Below are 23,238 nucleotides of genomic sequence, written 5' to 3'. Positions count from 1 at the left end.
ATGACTTATTTTTGAGATACGGCGCGTCATGTAAAAAACACTCCCCTGTTTTACAAAATACGGTGCGACACGTTTACGCCGGACAGACGAACAGACGGACGGACGGACAGACAGACAGACGGACGGACACCGGACATTTGTATACCATAATACGTCCTGTCAAAATTTTGACGGGCGTATAAAAACCCTCCCCCTTTTTTACAAAATACTCAATAACTCAAAAATGAAATTTTGAATCATCACCAAAAAGTATACAGATATTGAGATTAATATAACTAAGAAGTGTTTAAAGTTTTAAGTCATAATCAAGAATCGTTTTTGAGATACAGTGCGACATGTGAAAAAAACACACCCCTGTTTTAGTTATAAAGTGCCGTAACTCAAAAAGTTTAAATCTTATTTTCACCAAAAAGTATACAGATCATTTGACCATCATAAGAAACAACTGAATTAAGTTTCATGAAATTTTGATAAGTCGTTCTCAAGTTACGGTGCGACATGTTTACCGCGGACAGACGGACGGACAGACGGACGGACAGATTGATCATTATAGGGGGACGGACTGATTACTATAGGGCTACCCGCCTTAAGGTCGGTGCCCTAATTAATATCTGCAGGTACAAAAAGTGTGGGCATCTGCTTGCTTTCAAAACCATGTGGCAGGGGGCATAAATAAAGCATCTAACTTGAAAAAGATGCCTTAAAATTATCATATAAGGGTCTATAGGTGTAATTTTTTTATAAATCAGATGGATTATGAATTGTGGTATTATTAATGTTAGAAGTCTGTACATCTGTTAGATTACAAAATTACCTGGCAGGGGCAAAAATAAAGAAAAATTCTTTCAAACAATCATTAAAGAGTCGTATATTGGTAATAAATTTTGAACAGTTTTAAAATTAGATGGATTATAAATTTAGGTATTGTTTCCTTGTGGACAAGGACATTAGATTATAAAACTGAATATTACCCTAAAGGAAAGTTCTAAGTTTTCTCCTCCCCATATATCCATGCCTGGATCATATGTCCCTAAATGTGTAAAATATTCTCTACTAATAGAAAACAATCCTCCTGCCATAGTGGGGGACCTAAAATAGACACAAAGGGGTTACACAACATTTCATAATGTAATATGTTAATACACAAATAAAATGAAATTATTAAAGTGAAATAATGAAATGGTCTTAATTAACTAGTAAATTGAACACATTTTATCTTAGAAAGCTGATTATAACTTTTGAATTTTCATAGAATTGATAAAATATTGCAACAAATTCTTTCTATTTATCTTAGTCAATTTAAGATTTTATAAATACATTTATATAAAATATATAAGTTATATGAACTTTAAAAAATTGTAACATATACATTTTCAATAACATTTTTAGTAAAACAAAAAACATCAACCAATGCAACCACAAAATAGCTAAGAATACAGATGGCAAATAAAAGTTCAAATATAAAGCAAATATTAATAAGACTAAAATGTGATAAACTAAAGTTTAAGATACGTACAATATGTATGTGTAGAAAAGCTGTGTGATAAATAATAATAAAAGCAGTACTATAAAATATAAGCATATCATACAGTGCTTTGAGTGAAATAATACTACATCTATAGAGACGAGAAGTTTCACAGTAAGAAGTAAAGATGGGCGGGATATTTATTGACAGTTACATTGTAGTACATTCATACAAGAAATTTTACAATATAAAGAGATGTAGGCTTGCAGGACTCTTATTGAAACGGTAAGTATAGTATATCTTTACAAGAAATCTGACTGTAAAAAGTAACATACTGAAAAGGACAGTCACAGAAAATGAAACTTCAAAATTAACACAAGAGTACAATCTTTCAGATGTCTTACTTTTACAAATAACTGGGTTAAAAGATGGATCCAGGTTGTTTTACCTGGTACCTTTTGTGGTTTTATAACTTTCCTTGAAATAAACTTTTTCATGACCTCTAGATTGATAGGTTCCAGGAATATTTTAGCAAAAACAGACAGAAGACAAACTATAATGTACCTTTAACTTTCACCAACTCCTAAACATCCACTCTGCTTTCAGATTATTATAATGTACCACAGAACAATCAAAACAAAAGTTTAAATATTTTCTATAAATCAAAGAAACAAATTAAATAATTTAAATCTTATTGCACCTATTCATGCTGCATAACAGGTAGTTGGTTATCCAATTAGGATCCAAGAGTAATTTTCTATTTTACGAATAGCAGTCCAATATCAGTCGGTCAAGTTTGGTCAAAGTATGCAGATTGGTTTTAGAGGAGAGAATCATTAACCAAAGGTCAAATGGATGCCATCTATTCACAGTTGTATTCCCTACTAGGTGCCATTCCATTATTTAAACATTTGAAAGAGGGTATAGGGTTAGGAACATCAAGCTGACAAGTGAGATAAAACAATATAAAGAGAAGTCAGCATAACAACCAAAACAAATAGAGATGGTGTTAGAATACTACATTAGTATGTTAGTTAGTTTACAACATGGCGTGCTGACTAACCGGACAGGATCAGTGGGTGATTTACGTAATTTCTGTATGTATTCTGGAGGGTACATCCATTTGAATATAAGGTTCCAATCAAATTTCCCTATCTGTATATCTTTAGACTTATGTGCAATAAATTTTAAAGTCTCGTCAGAAATTTGTGGAATCTGAGGGTAAACAACATGGCGCTTGTCTTCAGCTATTCTACTCAACAGCGGTTCTAACCAACCTACATAAAAAATTGTTTTAAAAATTAATCTTGTGATAATTTACATGTTTCAAAACTCCTGAGCATGAAATGAATGGTTCTCTTCAGTTTTAACAACCACCATTTTAACAACAGATGATAAGACTTAGATTTATCAAGAATAGTTCCAGAAATAAGAGGCTCGGAAGAGGGAGTACTCTTCACCTAGTTATATGACTGATACCAAACATATTTGAATGTCACATAGTCTACAGACAAAAAGTAGACCTAAAACCATTAAAAGATCAAATCATCTAAACTGATGCTATCTTGGAAACTCAATACATCTGTCTAGACACATTTTCAAATAATGTATCCAAGATTCATGCCCTAAAGCTAATTCTAATTGTCTTTACAGGACAAACAAATTAAGACATGGGTGAACATATTAATAAATCTGTGTGGTCAGGGGAATTAATTTTATAAGAAACACTGATGTTTTATTTAAACTGATCAAGTCCTTTCTAAAATAGTAGACTATCCAAGATTGTCAGTTGGTTAAAACTTGTTTGCCAAAATAGAATTCAAGTTATGCTTAATGTCCAGTGGCCAATATTTCATATATATTCAGATTGAAACAAAACAAATTTGATAATAAATACTAAATAAAATATGGGAAGTGGGTGCCTATATATGCATGATGGACAGGAAATTTGTATTGCCACTATCAGTAAATGTATGTTTGGTAAGGAAGATACTTTAATTGTCACCTAAGGACCCCTCAAGAAGTTAGGGCATCAGATTTGACACCCATATTCCAAAAGGGATGATTGAAAAGAAACCGATTACTGTAGGACAATGAATTCAAAGTGAAACAATTACCTGCACTCAGTTTTTTACTAGATGAGATACGAAGGACATTCTTCCAAAAGGTAGTTAGTTAACCTATATCAAAAGTTTAAAAGTCTTGCAATTGAAACTTCAAAAAACCTAGCCTAAATCAAGACTGTAAACAGTAGCTCTAAAGTCTAAAGTGAAACTTGACTACAAAGTAATCATCACTAACCAAACTGGATCAATTTGTTTAATCCGATTTTTTTTTATAGACTCTGGGGGAACCATCCATTTGAATATAAGGTTCCAGTCAAATTTCCCTATCTGTATATCTTTAGACTTATGTGCAATAAATTTTAAAGTCTCGTCAGAAATTTGTGGAATCTGAGGGTAAACAACATGGCGCTTGTCTTCAGCTATTCTACTCAACAGCGGTTCTAACCAACCTACATAAAAAATTGTTTTAAAAATTAATCTTGTGATAATTTACATGTTTCAAAACTCCCGAGCATGAAATGAATGGTTCTCTTCAGTTTTAACAACCACCTTCTTAACAACAGATGATGAGACTTAGATTTATCAAGAATAGTTCCAGAAATAAGAGGCTCCTAAGAGGGAGTACTCGTCACCTAGTTATATGAGTGATACCAAACACATATGAGTGATATCATACACATATGAGTTTCAGTCAAATGTCATGTCGTTGATGACAAATTTAGTCTACTGACAAAAAGTAGACCTAAAACCATTAAAAGATCAAATCATCTATATTGAAAATTTAATGCGTCTGTCTAGACATATTTTTAAATAATGTATCCAAGATTCATGCCCTTATACTTATTCTAATTGTCTTTACGGGACCATGATGAACATATTAACAAATGGATGTGGTCAGGAGACTTAATTTTAAAGGAAACACAGAAGTTTTATCAGAACTGATCAAGCCATTTCAAAGTTAACAGACTTTCCAAGATTGATAATCAGTTGGTTAAAACTTGTGTGCCAAAATAGAATTGAAGCTTTATTTAATGTCCAGTGGCAAATATTTCATGCATATTCAGACTGAAATAAAACAATTTTGATAATAAATAAGGGAGTTATAATAAGGGAAGTGGGTACCTATATAATGAAGGACGGGAAATTTTTATTACCACTGCCAGTAAATGTATGTTTGGTAAGGTAGATACTTTGTCATTTAAGGACCCCTCAAGAAGTTAGGGCATCAGATATGATACCTATATTCCACTTGGGATGATTGAAAAAAAAATCAATTACTGTAGGACAATGAATTCAAAGTGAAAACAATTGCCTTCACTGAGTTTTTTACTAGATGAGATACAAAGGACATTCTTCTAAAAGGTAGTTAACCGATTTCAAAAGTTTTAAAAGTCTTGAAACTTCAAAAAGCCTAGCCTAAATTCAAAAGCGTAAACAGTAGCTCTAAAGTCGAAAGTGAAATTTGACTACAAAGCAAGCATCACTAACCAAACTGGATCAATTTGTTTAATCCGATTTTTTTGTACAGACTCTGGGGGAACCATCCACCTGAATATTAAGTTCCAATCAAATTTGCCAACTTGAATATCTTTAGCAGCAAAGGCTTTAAATGCTAATGTTTCAGCAGATATTTGAGGAATCTGGGGATACACAACGTGATGAAAGTCTTCAGCGATCCTAGATAACAGGGGTTCAAGCCATCCTAGAATCAACCAAAGATAATATTACTGGGACTTTGTTGATGTTTGTTATATATGTGCAAAAACTCCATTAATAGGCAGAAATTTAGAAAAGATATGTCGTGTTACAAAGACTACATAACTAAAGGTTGAGTATGCTACAGCCAAAACAAACCTGATCGGAGTGGCCTTGTTTATTAATTTCTTTTTAACACTTTCTGCAACAGGCATCCAATTAAAAACCATATTCCAATCGAATCGGCCTACTTGTATATCTTTATGCTTGGTAAAGTCAAAACGTAAAGTATCATCAAGTATAGACTCAATGACTGGAGTGACCACGTGCCGTTTGTCTTCGTGGATACGGGAGAGTAAGGGTTCAAGCCAACCTGTCAAAAGTTTAATGTATTTAAACACTATACCTGTTTCCCCCAATTGACCACCCAAGCTTAAGAGTAACTGTGCAAGGAGCTAACCTCTGTTGAAGGTTTAAACCTCTGTTGAAGGCTAACCTGTTTGAGTTTATTATTTATAAACCTGTAAATTGATGCTGCGGAACAGTACTGTAAGATAACATTTATACTTATGACAAACAGATTTTACATATCCTGTCTATGGTAATCGCTCACTTGACATATTTCAAATTCAAATACAAAAAAATTATAATTGCTAGATTTTGTTTCTTAAAATAAAATAATTATCTCTGAAAAAATATTCTAAAAAAGTTATCAGCAATTATTTCCTCAAATTAACATGCAGACAAAAAGCAAGCTTATATGCATTCTTGTAATAATTACATGTAGTATCCAACAGAAGTACCTTACAGATATCATATATTGGAATATATAAATCTAATACATGTGTACAAGATTTTATTTCAATTTTATTCATTTTTCAAATTATCAAAATTCATTAAAGAGTTTTAGTGTAAGTTAAAACTCTTCCAAGTTCAAGGCATATAAATGTTGAAAATGTGCAGCACAGCCCTTTTTTTTTACCTTTGAAAAATAGTAGTGCATCTGAACTTTCCATTTTAAAATATTTTTTTTTTAGTACCAAACTTCACAGTAAATGTGGCACAATTTTATCCTTAAAAGGGGTTCCTATGGGAAATTGCATGGTCTATATTAACAGAAGTGTTGACAAGAAGGTGCCATCCATTTAATCAAATTATCTATTCATTTAAAACAACTGTCCAATGAATTCATAAAAGACCAACTTCCTTTGTAATCACAAAAAAGTCCAAAAAATCTATAACAAAAAATATGAACATTGTACTTAATCTAGAGGAAGTTTTATTGAATTGGAAATAAGATTGCTATCAATTTTTTTGGGGGTAGCCGACCTTTGCACAAGATATACAAATGCCAGAGGACTATATTGACAACGTGTAAGATAAATTATCAATATCTTAAGAAACCCAGGTATGACATAAGACAATCACAGACCTAGTACATTATCCTGACATAATTTAAGGTATCAAATTAAAAGTAAATACCCTTACACCAAAATAGCAGCCAATTTAGTTGCTTTAAAATTAACTTTAAAACCAATAAGCTTTATTATTAATAACTGTTTCCTATAAAAAGTCACATGCTGTATAAAAGAATGCATATATTTCCAAATTTGAACCTCAGCCCACAACAAACCTTATGGGCATTGCTTTTGATGTCAGATTCTTTCTAATATAAGTTGGAACTAACATCCAACTAAACGTCATGTCCCATTTAAAGTGGCCTACTTGAATATCCTTATGTTTAGACATTTGAATCTTGAAATTATCTTCTTGAATATTTTCTATAACAGGAGTTACAACATGATGTTTGTCTTCAGCTATACGTGAAAGCATTGGTTCTAACCATCCTATAAAATTATAAATACTTTGTTTAAACACACAATCCCAAAACAAGAGATTTAATCACTCTTCAAGATAAAAGAAGTTCAATTGAAAAACCCTGAATTGTTATCCCAAATGGAGCAATAGAAATCTTATAAGACTTCTACATAAAAAGAAAAACTAAAAACAGCCTTTTCCCAAATTTCTAAAAAAAAAGGAAATGGATAGTAAATCTTCTAAGTTTATTCTGGCATCCTAAAATGATTCAGCTGGTATAAACAATTGCAGTGCTGCTGCTAGCTGGGTTTTTCTGAACTCTGTGAGCAAGAGAGATAGAGAGAGAAGGGTAGCCTACTAACTAACCATACTGGAGATATTTTAGAGTCTCGTTTCTGATTACTATCATCAGGAATTGGCATCCAATCAAAAGTAAGATCCCAAGTAAATCTTCCGACATGCATTTGTTCCGCGTTGAACCAGACATATTGTAGGTTGTCATCCCCAATGTTATCTATGATTGGAGTGACGACATGATGCTTCCCTTCACTGATTCTATCCAGCAATGGTTCCAACCAGCCTATAGACAAACATGCTTTTCTCCATAAACTAATCATGTCAGTATTGTAGTATAACCATTGTATCCCTTTCTTTAATCAAACTTACCTTAGCTCAGTAAGACAATTTAATGTTAATATTTATCTAATTCATAAATTATTCCTCTAAAATAAATTCTGACCACTACTACTACATATAATGACTTTCATTGAAGCTCCAAACCTGTCTGTGTGCAGTGTATTAGTAATACGTAGGTCTTAGATATTACAAGTTAGGTATTTTAAAGAAGTATTAAACTTATTTTTTCACACATGAAGATTGTATCAATTGTTCAATTCTGTACACACACATTTAATCAACTTAAATCAATTCTATACTTACTCACTGTATACAGCATGTGTGCATGTTAAAAAAGTTTTACCAAAGGAAAGGACAGGTATTCAAACGATCTGAAAATCACTTATGTTAACCCTTGTAGTGACCTAACCTGAATTTAGTGTTGATATCATCCGATAACATAATGCAAGATATCTGATTATTAGTATGCAGAGAAATTACATGCCATCTGTATAATTAACTATTCAAGCAAAATAACTTCAACAGTACATGACCATAAACGGATAATTCAAAAAAAAATAATAAAGTAGAAAAATAAAATACATTATGCTGATGTTAACTATAAGCTTAAAATTGCATGCTATTAAATTATGGTATAAAGTAGTTATATAAACTAAAAGTTGGACAAAAATATCATATACTGCATCGGCTATCGACATACAACATGACATGTAACCATGTACCTGACAGGGGCATAATCCTTATAATGACGCCTTTCACGTTCGTGTTCTGGGATGGCGTGCCAGTTGAATTGTAAATTCCAATCAAAGCCTCCAACACTTGTACTTTTAGCACTGCCATATTGAAATTTGAAGGAAGAATCTTCAATAACATCAATAACAGGACAAACTACTATAGATTTATTTTCTGCTATCCTGTCTAATAAAGGTTCAAGCCAGCCTAAAAAGGACCACCATAATAAAGCATAAGGATGTCTAAAATCAAGGTTAATTGTCCACTTATAGTTTTCCAAGGAAAGCACAAAGCAGAAATTTAGATTTTTCAATAAAATCAGAGAGCATGAACACAATTTTTAAAACGTTTTGATAAATTTCATTAGATGACAATTTATCATCGTTCCCATTTTTAAACTTTATTTAACACTTAATCAATCTAATAAAACAATGCAGGTCATAATTCTAGAAATAAGTCGTAGAGAATAAGCAACAAAGAATTTTGAGTATGTCTTTGGTAATGAATATAATTATAAATTACATTTTTTTAAAGTCTTTTGATTAAATATGGAAGATTTTAGAGAATATTCCATTTTTTATTACATACTTTTATAATAATGTTAGTTTGAGAACATGTTAGAGCAGTTGTTTCATGAGAGAAATTATTTAGCACAAAGATAACTGAAAAGATATTCTACATTTTCTGTCATTTTTTAGAACTTTACCAAAAAAACAGCAGGTATAAAAGCTTGATTTAAATACTACATGTAAATTCAGATTCTTGGACCAAAGGAGACTGGGAAACATCCTTTACACCAACAATGTAATGTTCATCACCAGGAAGTCATGTTAAAATACCATCCCCAATCAAAAAAAGTTAAAAAAATCATCTGACTTTAATCACTATCTAACACTAATGTTTTATAATTTTGACAAATTTTAAAAATAATGTGAAAGAGAGACAATGGGTAAGTATTTACTACACATATAATTGTCAATCATACCTTCAGCACATTCACAATGGGAGTCTAGATATGTGAGCACAGTTCCTGTAGATGCTGAGTAACCTAATAAGCGAGCTCGTATCAATCCTTCACGTTGTTTAGTGCGTACTACCTTCACTTTCTTAAGTTTGGCTGCATAATCTTCTAAAGGCTTCTTTAAATGATCTGCAAGAAAATTTTAATTGAATTCAACATGAACAATATGATTCATGCAGAAAATATGGCATTGAAAATGATTTACTAGCAATGGCAAACAGGAATTAAATGAACATTGAAAATGATTTACTAGCAATGGCAAACAGGAATTAAATGATTTACTAGCAATGGCAAACAGGAATTAAATGAACATTTGATTACATTGAAAGTCTGAACTAGGCAAAATTCTGCCCAAATCTCAGTCTGACATATTGTAACTTTCACCTGGCAAACAGCAGATAAAAAACAATGAAATTCTTAAAGTCATATTCTAAATCAAAGAACAATAAGATTTAACCTGACTGGAGAAACTTAATTAGCTCTGTAAATCTTATTAAAGATAATAATTCTCAAGCATTCTAAAAATATTATATTAAACAAAGAGATAAACTTTATTCACGTTTATCTTTTTGAACTGTAATGTAAAATTCAAAATAACTAAAAAATAGAATTGATCAAAAACAAGGCAAAAAAAATAAGAATCACTTCACATTGTGAACACATAATTACCCATATCTGAGAAATCATCCACTAAGATGACCTCCTTTAACAAATGTGGCGGTGATCTGTCTATAATACTGTGAACAGTTCTCAAAAGAACACTCCAAGCCTCATTGTGGAAGCATACAACAACACTCGTGTCTGGTAAATTATCTCGGTATTTCTGAGTCTTACATCTGAAATGAAAAACAAAATGTTGCATAAAATCATTATGTAGAGCCCAATAAAATAATCAAATTAAATCTTTGTTTGAAGTCCTAATGCTAGTTATAATGAAAATTTTAAGAACCATGTCATTGGTCACCAATTCTGGAAAATAAAGGGACTTACCGACTAGTATCAGTTGCTGTGTGTGTATAAATCATTCTAATGCAACATCTATGTAACGTTCATTTTAATTGGATAATGTCACTAATTTTCATGGCATTAATTGACATTTGATGCTATGAAAACATTTGCTCAAGTAAAGACGACATATGACAGATTTTAAATGCATGTTTCAATGTTGTTTTCTGTTAGTTTCATTAGAATGGAGATAACACTATTGTATTTTAAGCTCTGATGGCATCAATTGGTGATTTGATGGTCAAAAATACCTGTTTTTCTGGCTCCTCTAACTGGTCGCCATTAAGCTCAATACCATGTCTCAAATATTTACATGTCATATCTAGTCCTTAAGAATGTATAGTTTAAGGACCAATTCTTCAGTTCTTTGAACAGAACAGTTAATGAACCATGGTCTAAGTCTTAAGTACAGTTTATGAACCATTCTGGTCCATTCCTAGGTGTTTACAGTTTGAGGACCAGCCTCATCAGTTCTTAGATATAAAAAGTTATGGGGCCATATTTTCAGCCCTTTTTGTATGTGTGTATAGTTAAAGGGCTTTCCTCATCAGTCGTTCAGTCAAAACAGTGTAAGGATTATATATTGAGCCCTTAGGCATGTAAACTTTAAAGACAAGTCTCATCAGTCCTAGGTCTAAAAGTTAAGGGGTCATATATTGAGTACTTAGGTCTGCATCAATATTTGCAAATAATAAAAAAAATTCCAAGCATTTCTGAATTTACTGTACTTTGGACTTTTAAACACCAGGACAATGAGTAATCCTTTCACTTAACACAAACATAGGGTAGACTTCAATATATATATACTTTTATAGCTGACTATGAGCTATGGGCTTTGCTACTTGTTGAAGGCTATATAGTGACCTATAGTTGTTAATTTCTGTGTCATTTGGTCTCTTGTGGAGAGTTGTCTCATTGGCAATCATACCACATCTTCTTTTTTATATTCAATAGAAATAGGACCTACTCTTCATCTCTGACATCCGGCAGACTCCTGTGTAATGAGATCATATTACTGGCGTATTCATTGAAGGCATTTCTCTGCCATCCGTCGTCATACTTCTTCCTTTCCTCAGGACTTAGTTTATCTTTATCTATATCGACTGCCTTTCCTTGTTCTCCTGATCAATGAAACAAAATTTCAACATTAATTTAACATTTTAAAATTCTGTGAACTAATATTCTTTGAACTATTCTAAATATATGTGAATGCTGTCCATTAACTTTTGGAACCGATGATAATGTGAAACATTTGAGAGCTTGACATTTACAAGTATAGAAAACCCTGAAATATCTGCTCATGACAAGCACAAATAGTAACGAAACTGAACTTCCAACAGCGAGCGATAATTTCTAATCAAACATTATTTTAGATTCTTTAAATCCAATGTAAAACTTATCAATTTAGACTTTTCTCATTTAAAATTAATTCTTTGTTAAAACTATAATGCACTTTTTCATGGTACATTGAATATGGTAATTGTTTCATGATATATAATGGCCAACTTTTGTGACTTTCAGTAAGTGCCATATCTGTTGGTCGCTTAAAACACTGCACAATAATAATAAGTTAACATATAAGTTTATACATGAGCTTTAGAACATTGTACTTTATTGATGGAATTGTGGACTACTGATTCAAATAATGCTGATTTTGAGGACAAGGTTACAGAGGTTACAAGATTTGTAAGCGTTAAGAAAAACTTGAGTGTACAAGTTATACAGAGTTTGTTTATGTGACACCTCTCCCTAAAAACAAATTTTAAGACTTATAAAATCTTTGCACATCTAATCATTATATTCATTGTAAGTTTTATAAATGAAAAAAATGTAATAAATATTCCCACAGATAAAGATGTGAAACTTTAACATGTTTAAGTGTCTGAAAGTGGACATTTATGACATTTACGGCATCTATCACACAAGGTTTTTTCCTAAACATTCTCAATAAATATTCCTTCCAACAGTTTTTACAATTTACGATTCATGAATGATTAAATTTTAACATCACTAGATAATGACAATGGTATTGGACAATGCAATATTGCTGAATAAATCAATACTAAATGTATATTTCATGAACAATTAAACGGCTTTAATCAATGTGATGTTTTATGATGCAATATTGAATAGCTATAAACAACATGAGGTATCCTGAATGAGAAAATAACATGGGATAGTAGAAAAACAAAACATTTAAATATCCAAATAACTTTGCAATATTCTACCCTTATGTGGCTGAGTAATTCAAGAGACATGGAATTGTGATTGACAGGTGGGTAAAGAAAATCAATAGAAGAACTTTTAATTAAACCTTAGTTTAGACTAAAATTTCAAATTACTACTGTATAGCGGGTTATTTTCGCTGGTGTAAAATTTCATGATTTTCATAGAATAAGGTATAATAAATATTTTTAGCGGTTATCATATTGGCGATTTCAAAACTTATATCAATACCTTTGCATGTGCACTTTTAAATTGGCGGAATTTATTTTACCAATTATGTTGCGAAAATAAGCGAAAATTTACACCCTACGAAAATAAAAGGTATCTATCTTAATAAAATCTTAAACATTGATCAGAACTTTATCAAAATATGACATTTGATCCTAATACAACTACAACTAATTGTATTGATTAGTTTCTTTTGTGAGAATAAAAGAGTATCTTTCATTTACTATCAAATAATTGAATCTGTATAATCATGATAGTATAAAAGAAATGCACTTTGAAGTGATGTTATTGGCGAATCTTGTAGATTAAAACCCTGGATAACTACCCTATTGATGTTACATTTTACACTTTATAGATCAAGACCGTTTCTACCTGGCAATACAAATCACCTATTGATTGAGGAAGTAAAACCTTTTTCCTTTCCTCCGACATTTCTATTTCTTGAACTTTGATATTTCTATTTTGTATCTTCTGTTACATTTTATCATGAAAAAAAAATGTAGCATCTGGCATATACTTTGATAAAGACAGTTCATCTTGAAAATCCCAATCAATAACTTGTATCCAACTATGAAAGAAAACCTGTCGGAATAGATAAAATCATTGACTAACCATTTCTTTCTATATAAAAAAGGAAAATTAAAACTTCTGTACATGTATGTAGTATTACAAGTAAAATGTCAACAGATGGTCCTTGTACAGAACAAATGCCAAAGTGAAAAGATGCTCAACCCAAACTATCATCAAGAAACCAATTGTTTAGGATAGAACTATTGACTGACAAATGCACAGATAAATCTTAAGATGGATAGATTTGAGGTTAACTTTATGTTCCCCTGGGAGGGAGTTGTAAGAATTAGAACCATATTTAGAGACATTTTATGATAACCCACCTGGAGCATTTGGGTCAACTTTGACTCTCTCTACTTCACTTTCTCCTGAACGAAATTTCAAAACTGGATTATTTTTAATTTCTTCCACTTTTTGTTTTTCCATTAATTCAATATTCCTTCTCTCTCTCTCTTCTCGTTCTTTAATTAATTTTTCTTGCTCCATTTTTCTTGCAAGTCTTTGCTGCTCCTCCTGGTGAATGCTCTGATCATGCCCTCTAAAATCATCATGGCGGTTCACAGGCACATGCTGAGCGTTTATAACTGGTTCATTGTTCCGTTTCTCAGTGTCAACACGATTGTCTTGAGACCAAGATCCCTGATATGTCATAAGTAAAACTGTAGCAAACCATAATATTGGTACACCTATCACAAATTTGAATATAAGTCCTTTCTTTCGACGGAAGAAACTAGCCATTGTTTTAATTTAGCACCTTGGAATAATGTACGTTGTGGTTATTATAATGTCATAATGCTGGTGAAACTGAAAGTAGAAATAAGAAATTTTGATAATTCAACAACAACTAACATAAAGATAATGGAAGTCTGTCCTTCAATAGCAAATTTAACCTGCACACAACAAAATGAAAGATTAATCTTCTTCTTCATCATAGTTACTTTCCCATCCTAGATACCAAAAGTTACGCAGTTTTTAGATGTTTACACCCTGGTGTTTGGTATCTGGTGGAAAATGGTTTCATTGGCAATATTTCATTGCATTGAAATTCTGACATAAAACTTTATAGAATACATATAAACTAAGCACTGGGATTTCCTAAAAATCTTTTCTGTACTGCTATCATGCGTTAGCAAACTATCATTGTAGCATGTTATTTGAGTCATAATTTTCAATGGAACTAGGTTTGTATTCCATAGTGATTGGGAGTAATGGGGAAGATTTGTTGTTTTACAATTGTCATATGAAAGCTAACAATATGAATTTTCTATCAAAATGATATATTATAGGCAAATATACAAATATGTATATAAAGGTTAGATGTTTGTAATTGCACAGTGAAAAAAACTAAACTTTCAAATTAACACATAATGTCTTGATAATTTCTAAAAGTAAGGTCCAATTCAAATGAAAGCAATTCTATTTGTTGACCATTTACATTTGTGTATCAATAAAAAAAAAATTAAAAAATCAGTTGAAAATAAAGTATATAATTTTCATAAAATTAGATAGTAACTCATGAATATAAAATTTTCACATCACTTTATCATGCAATAAGAATATCATGTACAAGTATTAGATAGTAAAACAGTTGTTTATTATTTGTAGAAGACCTATATTTAGCATGATGAATAAGAAATTTATGGGGAAAAAATTAGATAACAACTCAAAATAAAACTATAACACGAAGAAACAATAAACAGTGTAGGTATATACAAAATAATGGACTGCCATCAAATGGAATACTGAAAACACCCCCAGTTTTAATTCCTTTAAAAACAGAAAGAAAACTTAAATCTATTATAACAAAACCCCATGACAACTATATGATTTACAGATTTAATAACAAGTCTGAAACATTTGTACATATTTATGATTATTTGATTCCCATTAGAATTACTTTAAGACATCAATCTCTTTAAATATAATTTTTATGGCCATTATTACATATATAAATGGAGTAGTAACAGCTGAGTTATAAGTCAAGATTAGTGGCAGTTTTAAGGTTAGAACGCATTTTGACACAAAAAAAAACAAGGTCAAAGAAAACTTTGATAGCAGTGGAGGATCCAGGGGGTTGAAACCACCCTTTTTTTTGAGGGGATGATCAATGCATTTGAATGGGGGTAAATAGTTGGAACCTCCCCAAATTTATCCTGGGTAGGTAACCCCTCTTTTGAAAATGGCTGGATCTGCCCCTGGATAGTGGCAACAGAGAGACATGGCTCTTGACTAAAACATACCATACAGAGGGAGACAGTCTTGGTTAATATATACTATACCCATATAAATAATTATAAATTGCTAATAGATATAGGCAGATGATGTATGAGTGCCAATGAGGCAACTCCTATTTTTAAGTTTTGCTGAAACATGAACATTTTGCTCATTATTTTGGTGTAAATTCAGCAAACATTACAGACATTTACTGTAACTACTGCAAGATTGACATTGAAGATAACATCCAATTTCTATAGAACAAAACCATAGAATTTTACTAACAACTTTCAAGTGTTTTTCCTGCCATTTATATATTAAATCTCTTGATCCTTTATTCTTTCCTTTGACTATTGACACAAAAGTCATACAAAAGCTTTGTTAAAATTGACATGTTTTGTTCATGACAACCTGTTTCCTAGTTCAGCTTTCATCCAAACTCTAAATCTAATTAAGGAGAAATATAAAACAAATATCAAAGTGAAAGGCGAAATAATGTTTAATTCAATGCAATCATACAATTAGATCGCTAGTTTACATCTATAGAACTCAGATGTCACTTATACATTTCTTCTTTTTATATTTTCGTATTACTACAACATACTTTTTCATAGAAATCTTTATTTTGTGCAATGCAATATGTTTCAACAGCACATTGTCTTAAATTTCTACTTGTTCATTTCATTCAGTCTATTAGGAAACAGACAACATTTTGAACACTATGTGCAAATCAACATGTCTTCATATTTGATACTAAACTAAATCTGTTTAAGTTGTACTATTATTTTTGACCAACAAAAAAAATGAATAAATATATAAATAGTGGCATACAATCTTCAGCCATAACAAATAATCTAACATAGGATGCTTCTTGTTTGAAATATATGATGTAATGTATGAATCAACTCAGATCTTAGATGAAATCTACTGTCCACAGTCTGGTCTGATGATCTCCATTATGTATCTGTTGTTATAATTGACAGTCATTTACATGCATTTTATTCTCCAATTTATTGGCTCAGATAAAAGCAATCAAAGTCTGGCATCAAATGAAAGAAGATGCTTATTACATATTACATGAAAAATCTCAAAACTGATTCTGGAAAATGGATGGAACACTCGAAGACATCTTTCAAATTGTTCAAGCAGGGGTCACCAGAAATCCTAAATTGAATCCTATTTTTCAATCTATTATAAAGAGTATTCTCTAGTTTCAGAGTATGTACAAATATTTGGTGCAAAGGTGACAGTTAAATGCCTTATTAGTTGTTCTAAAAACACCAAAAAGGAAAAACAACTCTCTATTAAAAAAAAAAGTATTGGCACTACATTTCATAAAGCTCCAGCAGAGCTCTCAAATTGTCATTACCTCTCAGGCTTGGGATTCCATTAAAAGACCTAGAGGTAATGGCAAGGCCAAGCACAGTACATAGGAAAAATTGCAACATTTTTCATATGTTTGAAAACATGTGGAAACAATTTTATGTTTAAGTTTGCTATTGCAACACATGTTTATGTCCATTATGGAAACATATGTTTAGGTCAGATTTTGAAACATTTTTTTTAAGGTTTGCTATGGAAACATAAATTTAGGTCAGCTTTGGAAACATATGTTTTAAGGTCTGCTATGGAAACATTTGTTTAGGTCCGAAATGAAACCATATGTTCTTTAACTGTTAATAACATATAATAAACATATCAAAAACATACGAGAAAAAACATGTTTTTCGAAAATCATATGAAAAAAAACATATGTTGCAATTTTTTCTGTGTATATGTATTACAGGGAGAGAGGCTAACAGAGTTAGGTTTGGATAAGTACTGTAATCTGAATATAAATATGATTTCCCTATTAAAAATTGAAGCCCCTAGAATTGTGAATTTTACATTTAATGAAAATATACCTACATTTAAGTGTTCAGTCCTAATCATATCTGTTCCTGTTTAACTGTCTAAATACATACAGCCAGAAGTGTTTTAAGAGTTACACTGACACATGCAGAGGGCAATCAGTGTCTTGGGCTACCAGCACTACACAAGTTTTCAGTCAACATATTAGTTTTTAAATAAATTACATATAATCAAAATAAAGGGGACTTTGAGCAAGTCTAATATATGCCATATAGATATCAACCTTTCCTTTTTTCAATCAAATTCTATTCCTTTCCCCATGAGAATATATATGTATTTCTATTACAAAAACATGTAATGTAGCTGTTCAAATTTGTTAAAGGGAAAACAGGTCTTTTCCAGGTTTAGCCAGGGTCCCATTATCTAGACTTAAAACAAATCTAAAATTATACTATATCCAAGGAAGAAAATTGTAGAAAAAGAAACAATCAGACAATATTTGATGATCACATTTCTATGGCAAAAAATCTTACAAAAATTTATCATTTCTCCTCAAAACAATAAAATGCACAAACAAGTATTCTAAATACTACAATAAGACTAATGTCTGTTGATAGCAACATAAAACGTTCAGATATAATACAGAGGCTGTACATTTAGTACAATGTATGACATGTTTAATAAAAATTGTATAATAGGGGGCACCATGCACTATTCAATCAGAACCTTAGTGTTAAGAATACTATAGCAGGATCTATAAAATATATAACAACCTTTACAATTATCTGTGGGAAAATAATCTTAATTCATAAATTATGCACTTTCCTTAGAAACTTAATTCCCACTAATATTGATCCCTATAAAGCCTGAAGGAAGAAGGTTTTCAAAAGACCAGCTAACATAACTTCATCTAAATTTTATGAGGTATTGAATTTTCAGTTCTATCAGATATTGTAAGGTTCTTTTACTGATTTATTGATAAAATTATTAACATCTTATCAGTTTTAAAAGAATATTAAACACAGGATATTTCTCTCTTTTTTTTATCAGTAAAGGAATTCATTACACTATCATTTCAAATATTTACCCAGTTCTTAAGCGATGACTACTTTTATTATGTTATGATTTTGTTTATAATCAATGTGTTACAATGTTTAGTAGTAAACAGCTATAGGTTAAAATCCCAACACTGGACTTTGTAATGGCATGAAAATAAAGAGATTGACCCTTACAGGGTTACATCAAGAATTACTTTTTAACTGATCATTAAAACAGTTTAGCCCACATATGTTGTCTTAAAATGGTAGAGGTATCTACAATACAAAACACTTTCCAAAGAAGAGGAAAAATTAAATTAAAATGATTTTTAAACCTCCTATGTATCCATCCTCTCTCGGTCCATATGCATGCCCTAATTACTTGTAAATATTCTGTTTTATTCCTGTCTTTACACCAAATAATTCACTGTTGTTAATCATGTAACACTTGTTTCAGACTTCCTCCCTTAAGTGTTTTCTGTATCACACTGATGCATCAGGGTGGCAATCTAACACATGTATTATTTAAACCTTTAGGAGACAATGATCACATTATAAAATTAAAGAAAAAAGTCAACAGACAGCTTTGGGATTTAATAAAAAATCTAAGCTTGATTAATTGGTGTAGATAATGTAAATAGAACTTAATATATCAAAGATTCAGACCTGCTAATCTTCAGCTGTCTAAGGAATGCACTAACCTAGTGCCTTGTATTTATATCTAATATATACAAAATCTCATTCAAATATAATGCAGGAATAAACCTGCAGTTTGAAATAATTTTAACATAAAAAAAACTTTGCATCAATTCAATAAATGTAATTTGTATTTAACAGGGACCAATGAATACAAAAATATATATAAGTCCCAGGTGATCATTGAGGAACATGGATGTGTGTGGAGAAATTACATCCTGTTTGCTAATTTTAGACAAAATATTTTCATGGGTATAATCATAAATGTGTATAAATTTCTTTACAATATAAATGAGAAAAATAATGGTACAATTAATGAAATAGATATTTTACTGCCTACCTGTAGTATAGTAAAGAAAAGCTGACATGTTTGTTTCCATTGATTGTGTCAATCAATACCTAGGTATGTGAACCACGAAGTATTATCTACCTGTATCAGGTAAACACAATATATACCCTCAACTTTTTCTAAACATTTAAATATTTTTACAATATAATCCAGATTTTTCTGCACAAACTACGTCACTGCTATAAGTACAAACTTATGATACACGTTGCAGGACAGTTTTGATTCATTTAAAATTATGGGGTAAAATTAGTTTATAGAATTTATACTTTAATATCTGAAGGTCTTGTATCTATTTTTTAAAGTGTGGACACAGAGATATGCTTTCACTGAATCAAAGGAATAGAGTTAATTTTTTAAAACAGATATTTAATTTTCATCCCCCCCCCAAAAAAAATAAATAATATTAAACCAAGTTCTTTAATAAAAAACAATAACAATACAAAATGTGTTCGTAAGTCTTACAGTAAAATAGAAATTTAGATGGCATGTTATATTCTAAAACCAGTACATTTGATGCTTATGACTGATTTTATTATCTGTGAATTCTACGGATAACTTTCTTCCACCTTGTTTACATTTACATGTAGATAATCTATTGTGTCATTAGCAAATTACCAATTTATGCATCTAAATTCTCAGGTAATCTGCCAGATAAACTGTAATATGATGTTCTGTTTACCTAACATATTAACAGTTAATGTAACACATCCCATGAGGCAGTCATTATAGTAATAGTGACTGAAATACTATTGTCAGCTTAGTTACACATATCCAATTACAACCATTTTCATTTCCGATTCATGCTTCACGCAGCTATTGCCATGTTGTTATTTGAATACATTCTATGAAAGGGAAAAGCAGCCATGAATTAAAACAATTGTCAACATTATAGCTTGTAATGTAAGCATTGTGTAAAACAGGTTTACTATTACAATTTGCAGAAAAACAAATACCAACTATATTGCGGCACTAAATTGAAATTAGCATTTTATCAAAAACTGAACTGTGTCTTGTTTCTTTTCCTTTCCTTTCCTTAATCTAACTCTTGGAAATATTATTTTTATAAGTAATGGTCCTTTCCACGAAATAATTAATGGGCTGTCATTGAAAATGGTAATGTTACTATTAACTAGAATAGTATTCATTATAGTGTACTTTATGAAAGTGTAGCTATATATACGTAACATTTACTTTAACATGTATAATGATGTGTAATTTTATAACATAGAAAGTGAATGAACTTGAAAATATAACAACACTTCTGTTTTGTATTTCTCTGACTATTACAAATTTTAAACTACTTACTTTTTAAAATTTTTAAACATCCATTATGATCATCTAAATATAAGAATGATATCCAATATCCTAGCCTTTCAATATCCTATCCTAAATATTGTAAGAATCCAGTATAAAATGATTTATGATATATACGCCAGAATTAACAACCATATAAGTGATTTGTTCCCCATTATTAAAACAAACACAACAGGAAATTAAAGCCTAACTTCCTTTAGTGTACTTGAGTGTTTTATAATCCATAATTATTGAGATCAAACTTGACAGACTTAATTTGACTACGGACTAACGAAGGACTTGGATACAGGGCTTCAATCAAGACACAATCATAAGTTTTTTTCTCAATAAACTTTGTATTTTGTATATCTCTATATAAATCTTATAGTTCTGTCAGTCTTAAAAACTCTTGTAAGAGCCGTCATTATTTTCACCAACCGATAGCACTCCATCAATTATTCATAGTTTCTCCTACACCTTACTAATATGGATTAAGAAATAATTCTGCAATGTCATGCTCTATGCTAATTTGAATATAAGAAGGCATTTATATTTGTCAACATCTTTATACAGAGCATTAGGGAGGTGTAATATATTGAAAAAGATAATGCCTACCCATGCTTTAAATTAACATAGAGCTTGAAATGAAAAAAATATTTTGAATGTTACAGGGGGAAAAAAATCTGTTTTCATTCAAAGTGGACATATCAGACACTTTTGAAAGTCTGCAATTTTAAATTGACGATGTAAAAGATTCTGAATTAAAAAAAACTGTTTTAAAAATTCAAAAGTTTAAGATTTTATAATATGTCACATGACAAACAATCCCACAGAAATGTCAAATTTGATCTTTGGCATCATTCAAAATCACAATTTACTTTGCATGTTCTATAGCAATGGCCAGGTGTAACCAATATCTTATTGAAATTAGAACAAGGCTTTGTATCCAAAACCTTTGAAAGAAGATAAAGCAAGTTTTACATTTTTTATTATCAATTTTGACTGCTTAATATCATGAGCCATTTCTTAACTCTTATCTTTTTCTTAAAAATAAAATAATAACAATATTCATATCTTACCAAATCACTTCTGTAATTTCCTCTAGCTTGAAGTACAAATTTAAAGGGAAGTTGAATAAGATTATCCTAATAATTGAATACTACAACAGTAAAAATAAGAAGAAATTCTAATTTCAATATGAATATAAATAAATATTTTATTTTCTACTTTGTATCCCTCACTAGACCCTGTAAGTTCTTATTATTGTTCACACATATTCATGGTTGTCCTGTTGTATGTTTTATCACGTCCAACTTACAATCCAATTTCTATGGTGGTTTAAATTTTTTAAATTTGCCTTTACTTTCAACATTTAGAACCTTCATGTTTTAAAATATATGTGAAGCTGTTGTCATTTATACACATGACCCAGTCTATACAAATATTGAGATATTTGCCACTGGATGTTAAGGTCCTAATAATCAATCCATATCATTTCATTTTGAATGTATACTGATATGTACCAGTTTATACAAATTTGTTGTTGTTATCTATATATTAATGTTCAGATACTTGCCACTGGATGTAAAGGTCCAAATAATCAATCTATATCTTTTCATTTTAAATGTATACAGGTATGTACTGTTTAAATAAATCTGTTGTTGTTATCTATATATTAATGTTGAGATACTTGCCACTGGATGTTATTAGAAGTTATCTATATATTAATGTTGAGATACTTGCCACTGGATGTTATTAGAAACCAATAATCAATATATATTTCAATTAAAATGTATACTGGTATGTATGTACAAATTTGATGTTATAATTGACTGAAGATTAAGCTTGCTATATGGTAAGGTTGTACGGTTGTATCAATTGTACAATTAATTACTTAAGTTCTATGAAAGTTTTTCGCCTTTTAGGCAAATATATTTTTAAGATGTTATGACATTTTTATGTTCAATCGGAAGGTTAAGTAATCTATCATACTACTTTGTGTCTTTGCTGTAAAAACATAATCCTTAATACGTACTTAGGACACCAATAAAACACGATGATTTATAGAAAAAAAATATCTATTTTTATACTTACTCTTTATAACTACAGGAGAGTAAAAAATATATATATATATATATATAATAATATTTTTAAATTTGCAAACTACATTTCACATCAAATAATAACAGTTCGTAAAAAACGGCCAAACCATTATTCCAAATGCAGACATGAATTGCAAAACGGTAAACCTTATTTACTGTATTGTATGCAGCACTTGCAAGGAATGGTACATCGGACAGACTGGTAACTCAATTTGTCAAAGAGTTCGTGTTCAC

General features: G+C 30.6%; 1 protein-coding gene across 11 annotated transcripts in view; it reads right to left on the bottom strand.

Moving 5' to 3' along the window:
* The window catches only part of LOC139513676 (polypeptide N-acetylgalactosaminyltransferase 5-like), an 82,839-nt gene that overhangs the window by 10,445 nt on the left and 49,156 nt on the right, over positions 1-23,238 (bottom strand). For 2 of the 11 annotated variants that reach the window (XM_071302377.1, XM_071302378.1), the window contains 6 exons: positions 13,786-14,266; positions 11,406-11,559; positions 10,103-10,269; positions 9,398-9,562; positions 8,403-8,619; positions 972-1,089 (listed from right to left, as the gene is read on the bottom strand). In XM_071302377.1, the coding sequence (XP_071158478.1) occupies positions 972-1,089; positions 8,403-8,619; positions 9,398-9,562; positions 10,103-10,269; positions 11,406-11,559; positions 13,786-14,200 (1,236 nt within the window). In that variant the 5' untranslated portion in view covers positions 14,201-14,266. Of the gene's footprint in view, positions 1-971; positions 1,090-5,385; positions 5,600-6,859; positions 7,074-7,410; positions 7,625-8,402; positions 8,620-9,397; positions 9,563-10,102; positions 10,270-11,405; positions 11,560-13,785; positions 14,267-18,899; positions 19,034-19,600; positions 19,739-20,914; positions 21,156-23,238 lie in introns of those variants that run through there. The other 9 variants (XM_071302379.1, XM_071302386.1, XM_071302387.1 and 6 more) reach the window with 9 other exon arrangements.

This window comes from Mytilus edulis, chromosome 2, assembly GCF_963676685.1.
Source record: "Mytilus edulis chromosome 2, xbMytEdul2.2, whole genome shotgun sequence".
NCBI classification, from domain to species: Eukaryota; Metazoa; Mollusca; class Bivalvia; order Mytilida; family Mytilidae; genus Mytilus; species Mytilus edulis.
The sequence above is the reverse complement of the archived record's forward strand: the minus strand, read 5'-3'. Positions and strand labels throughout refer to the sequence as shown.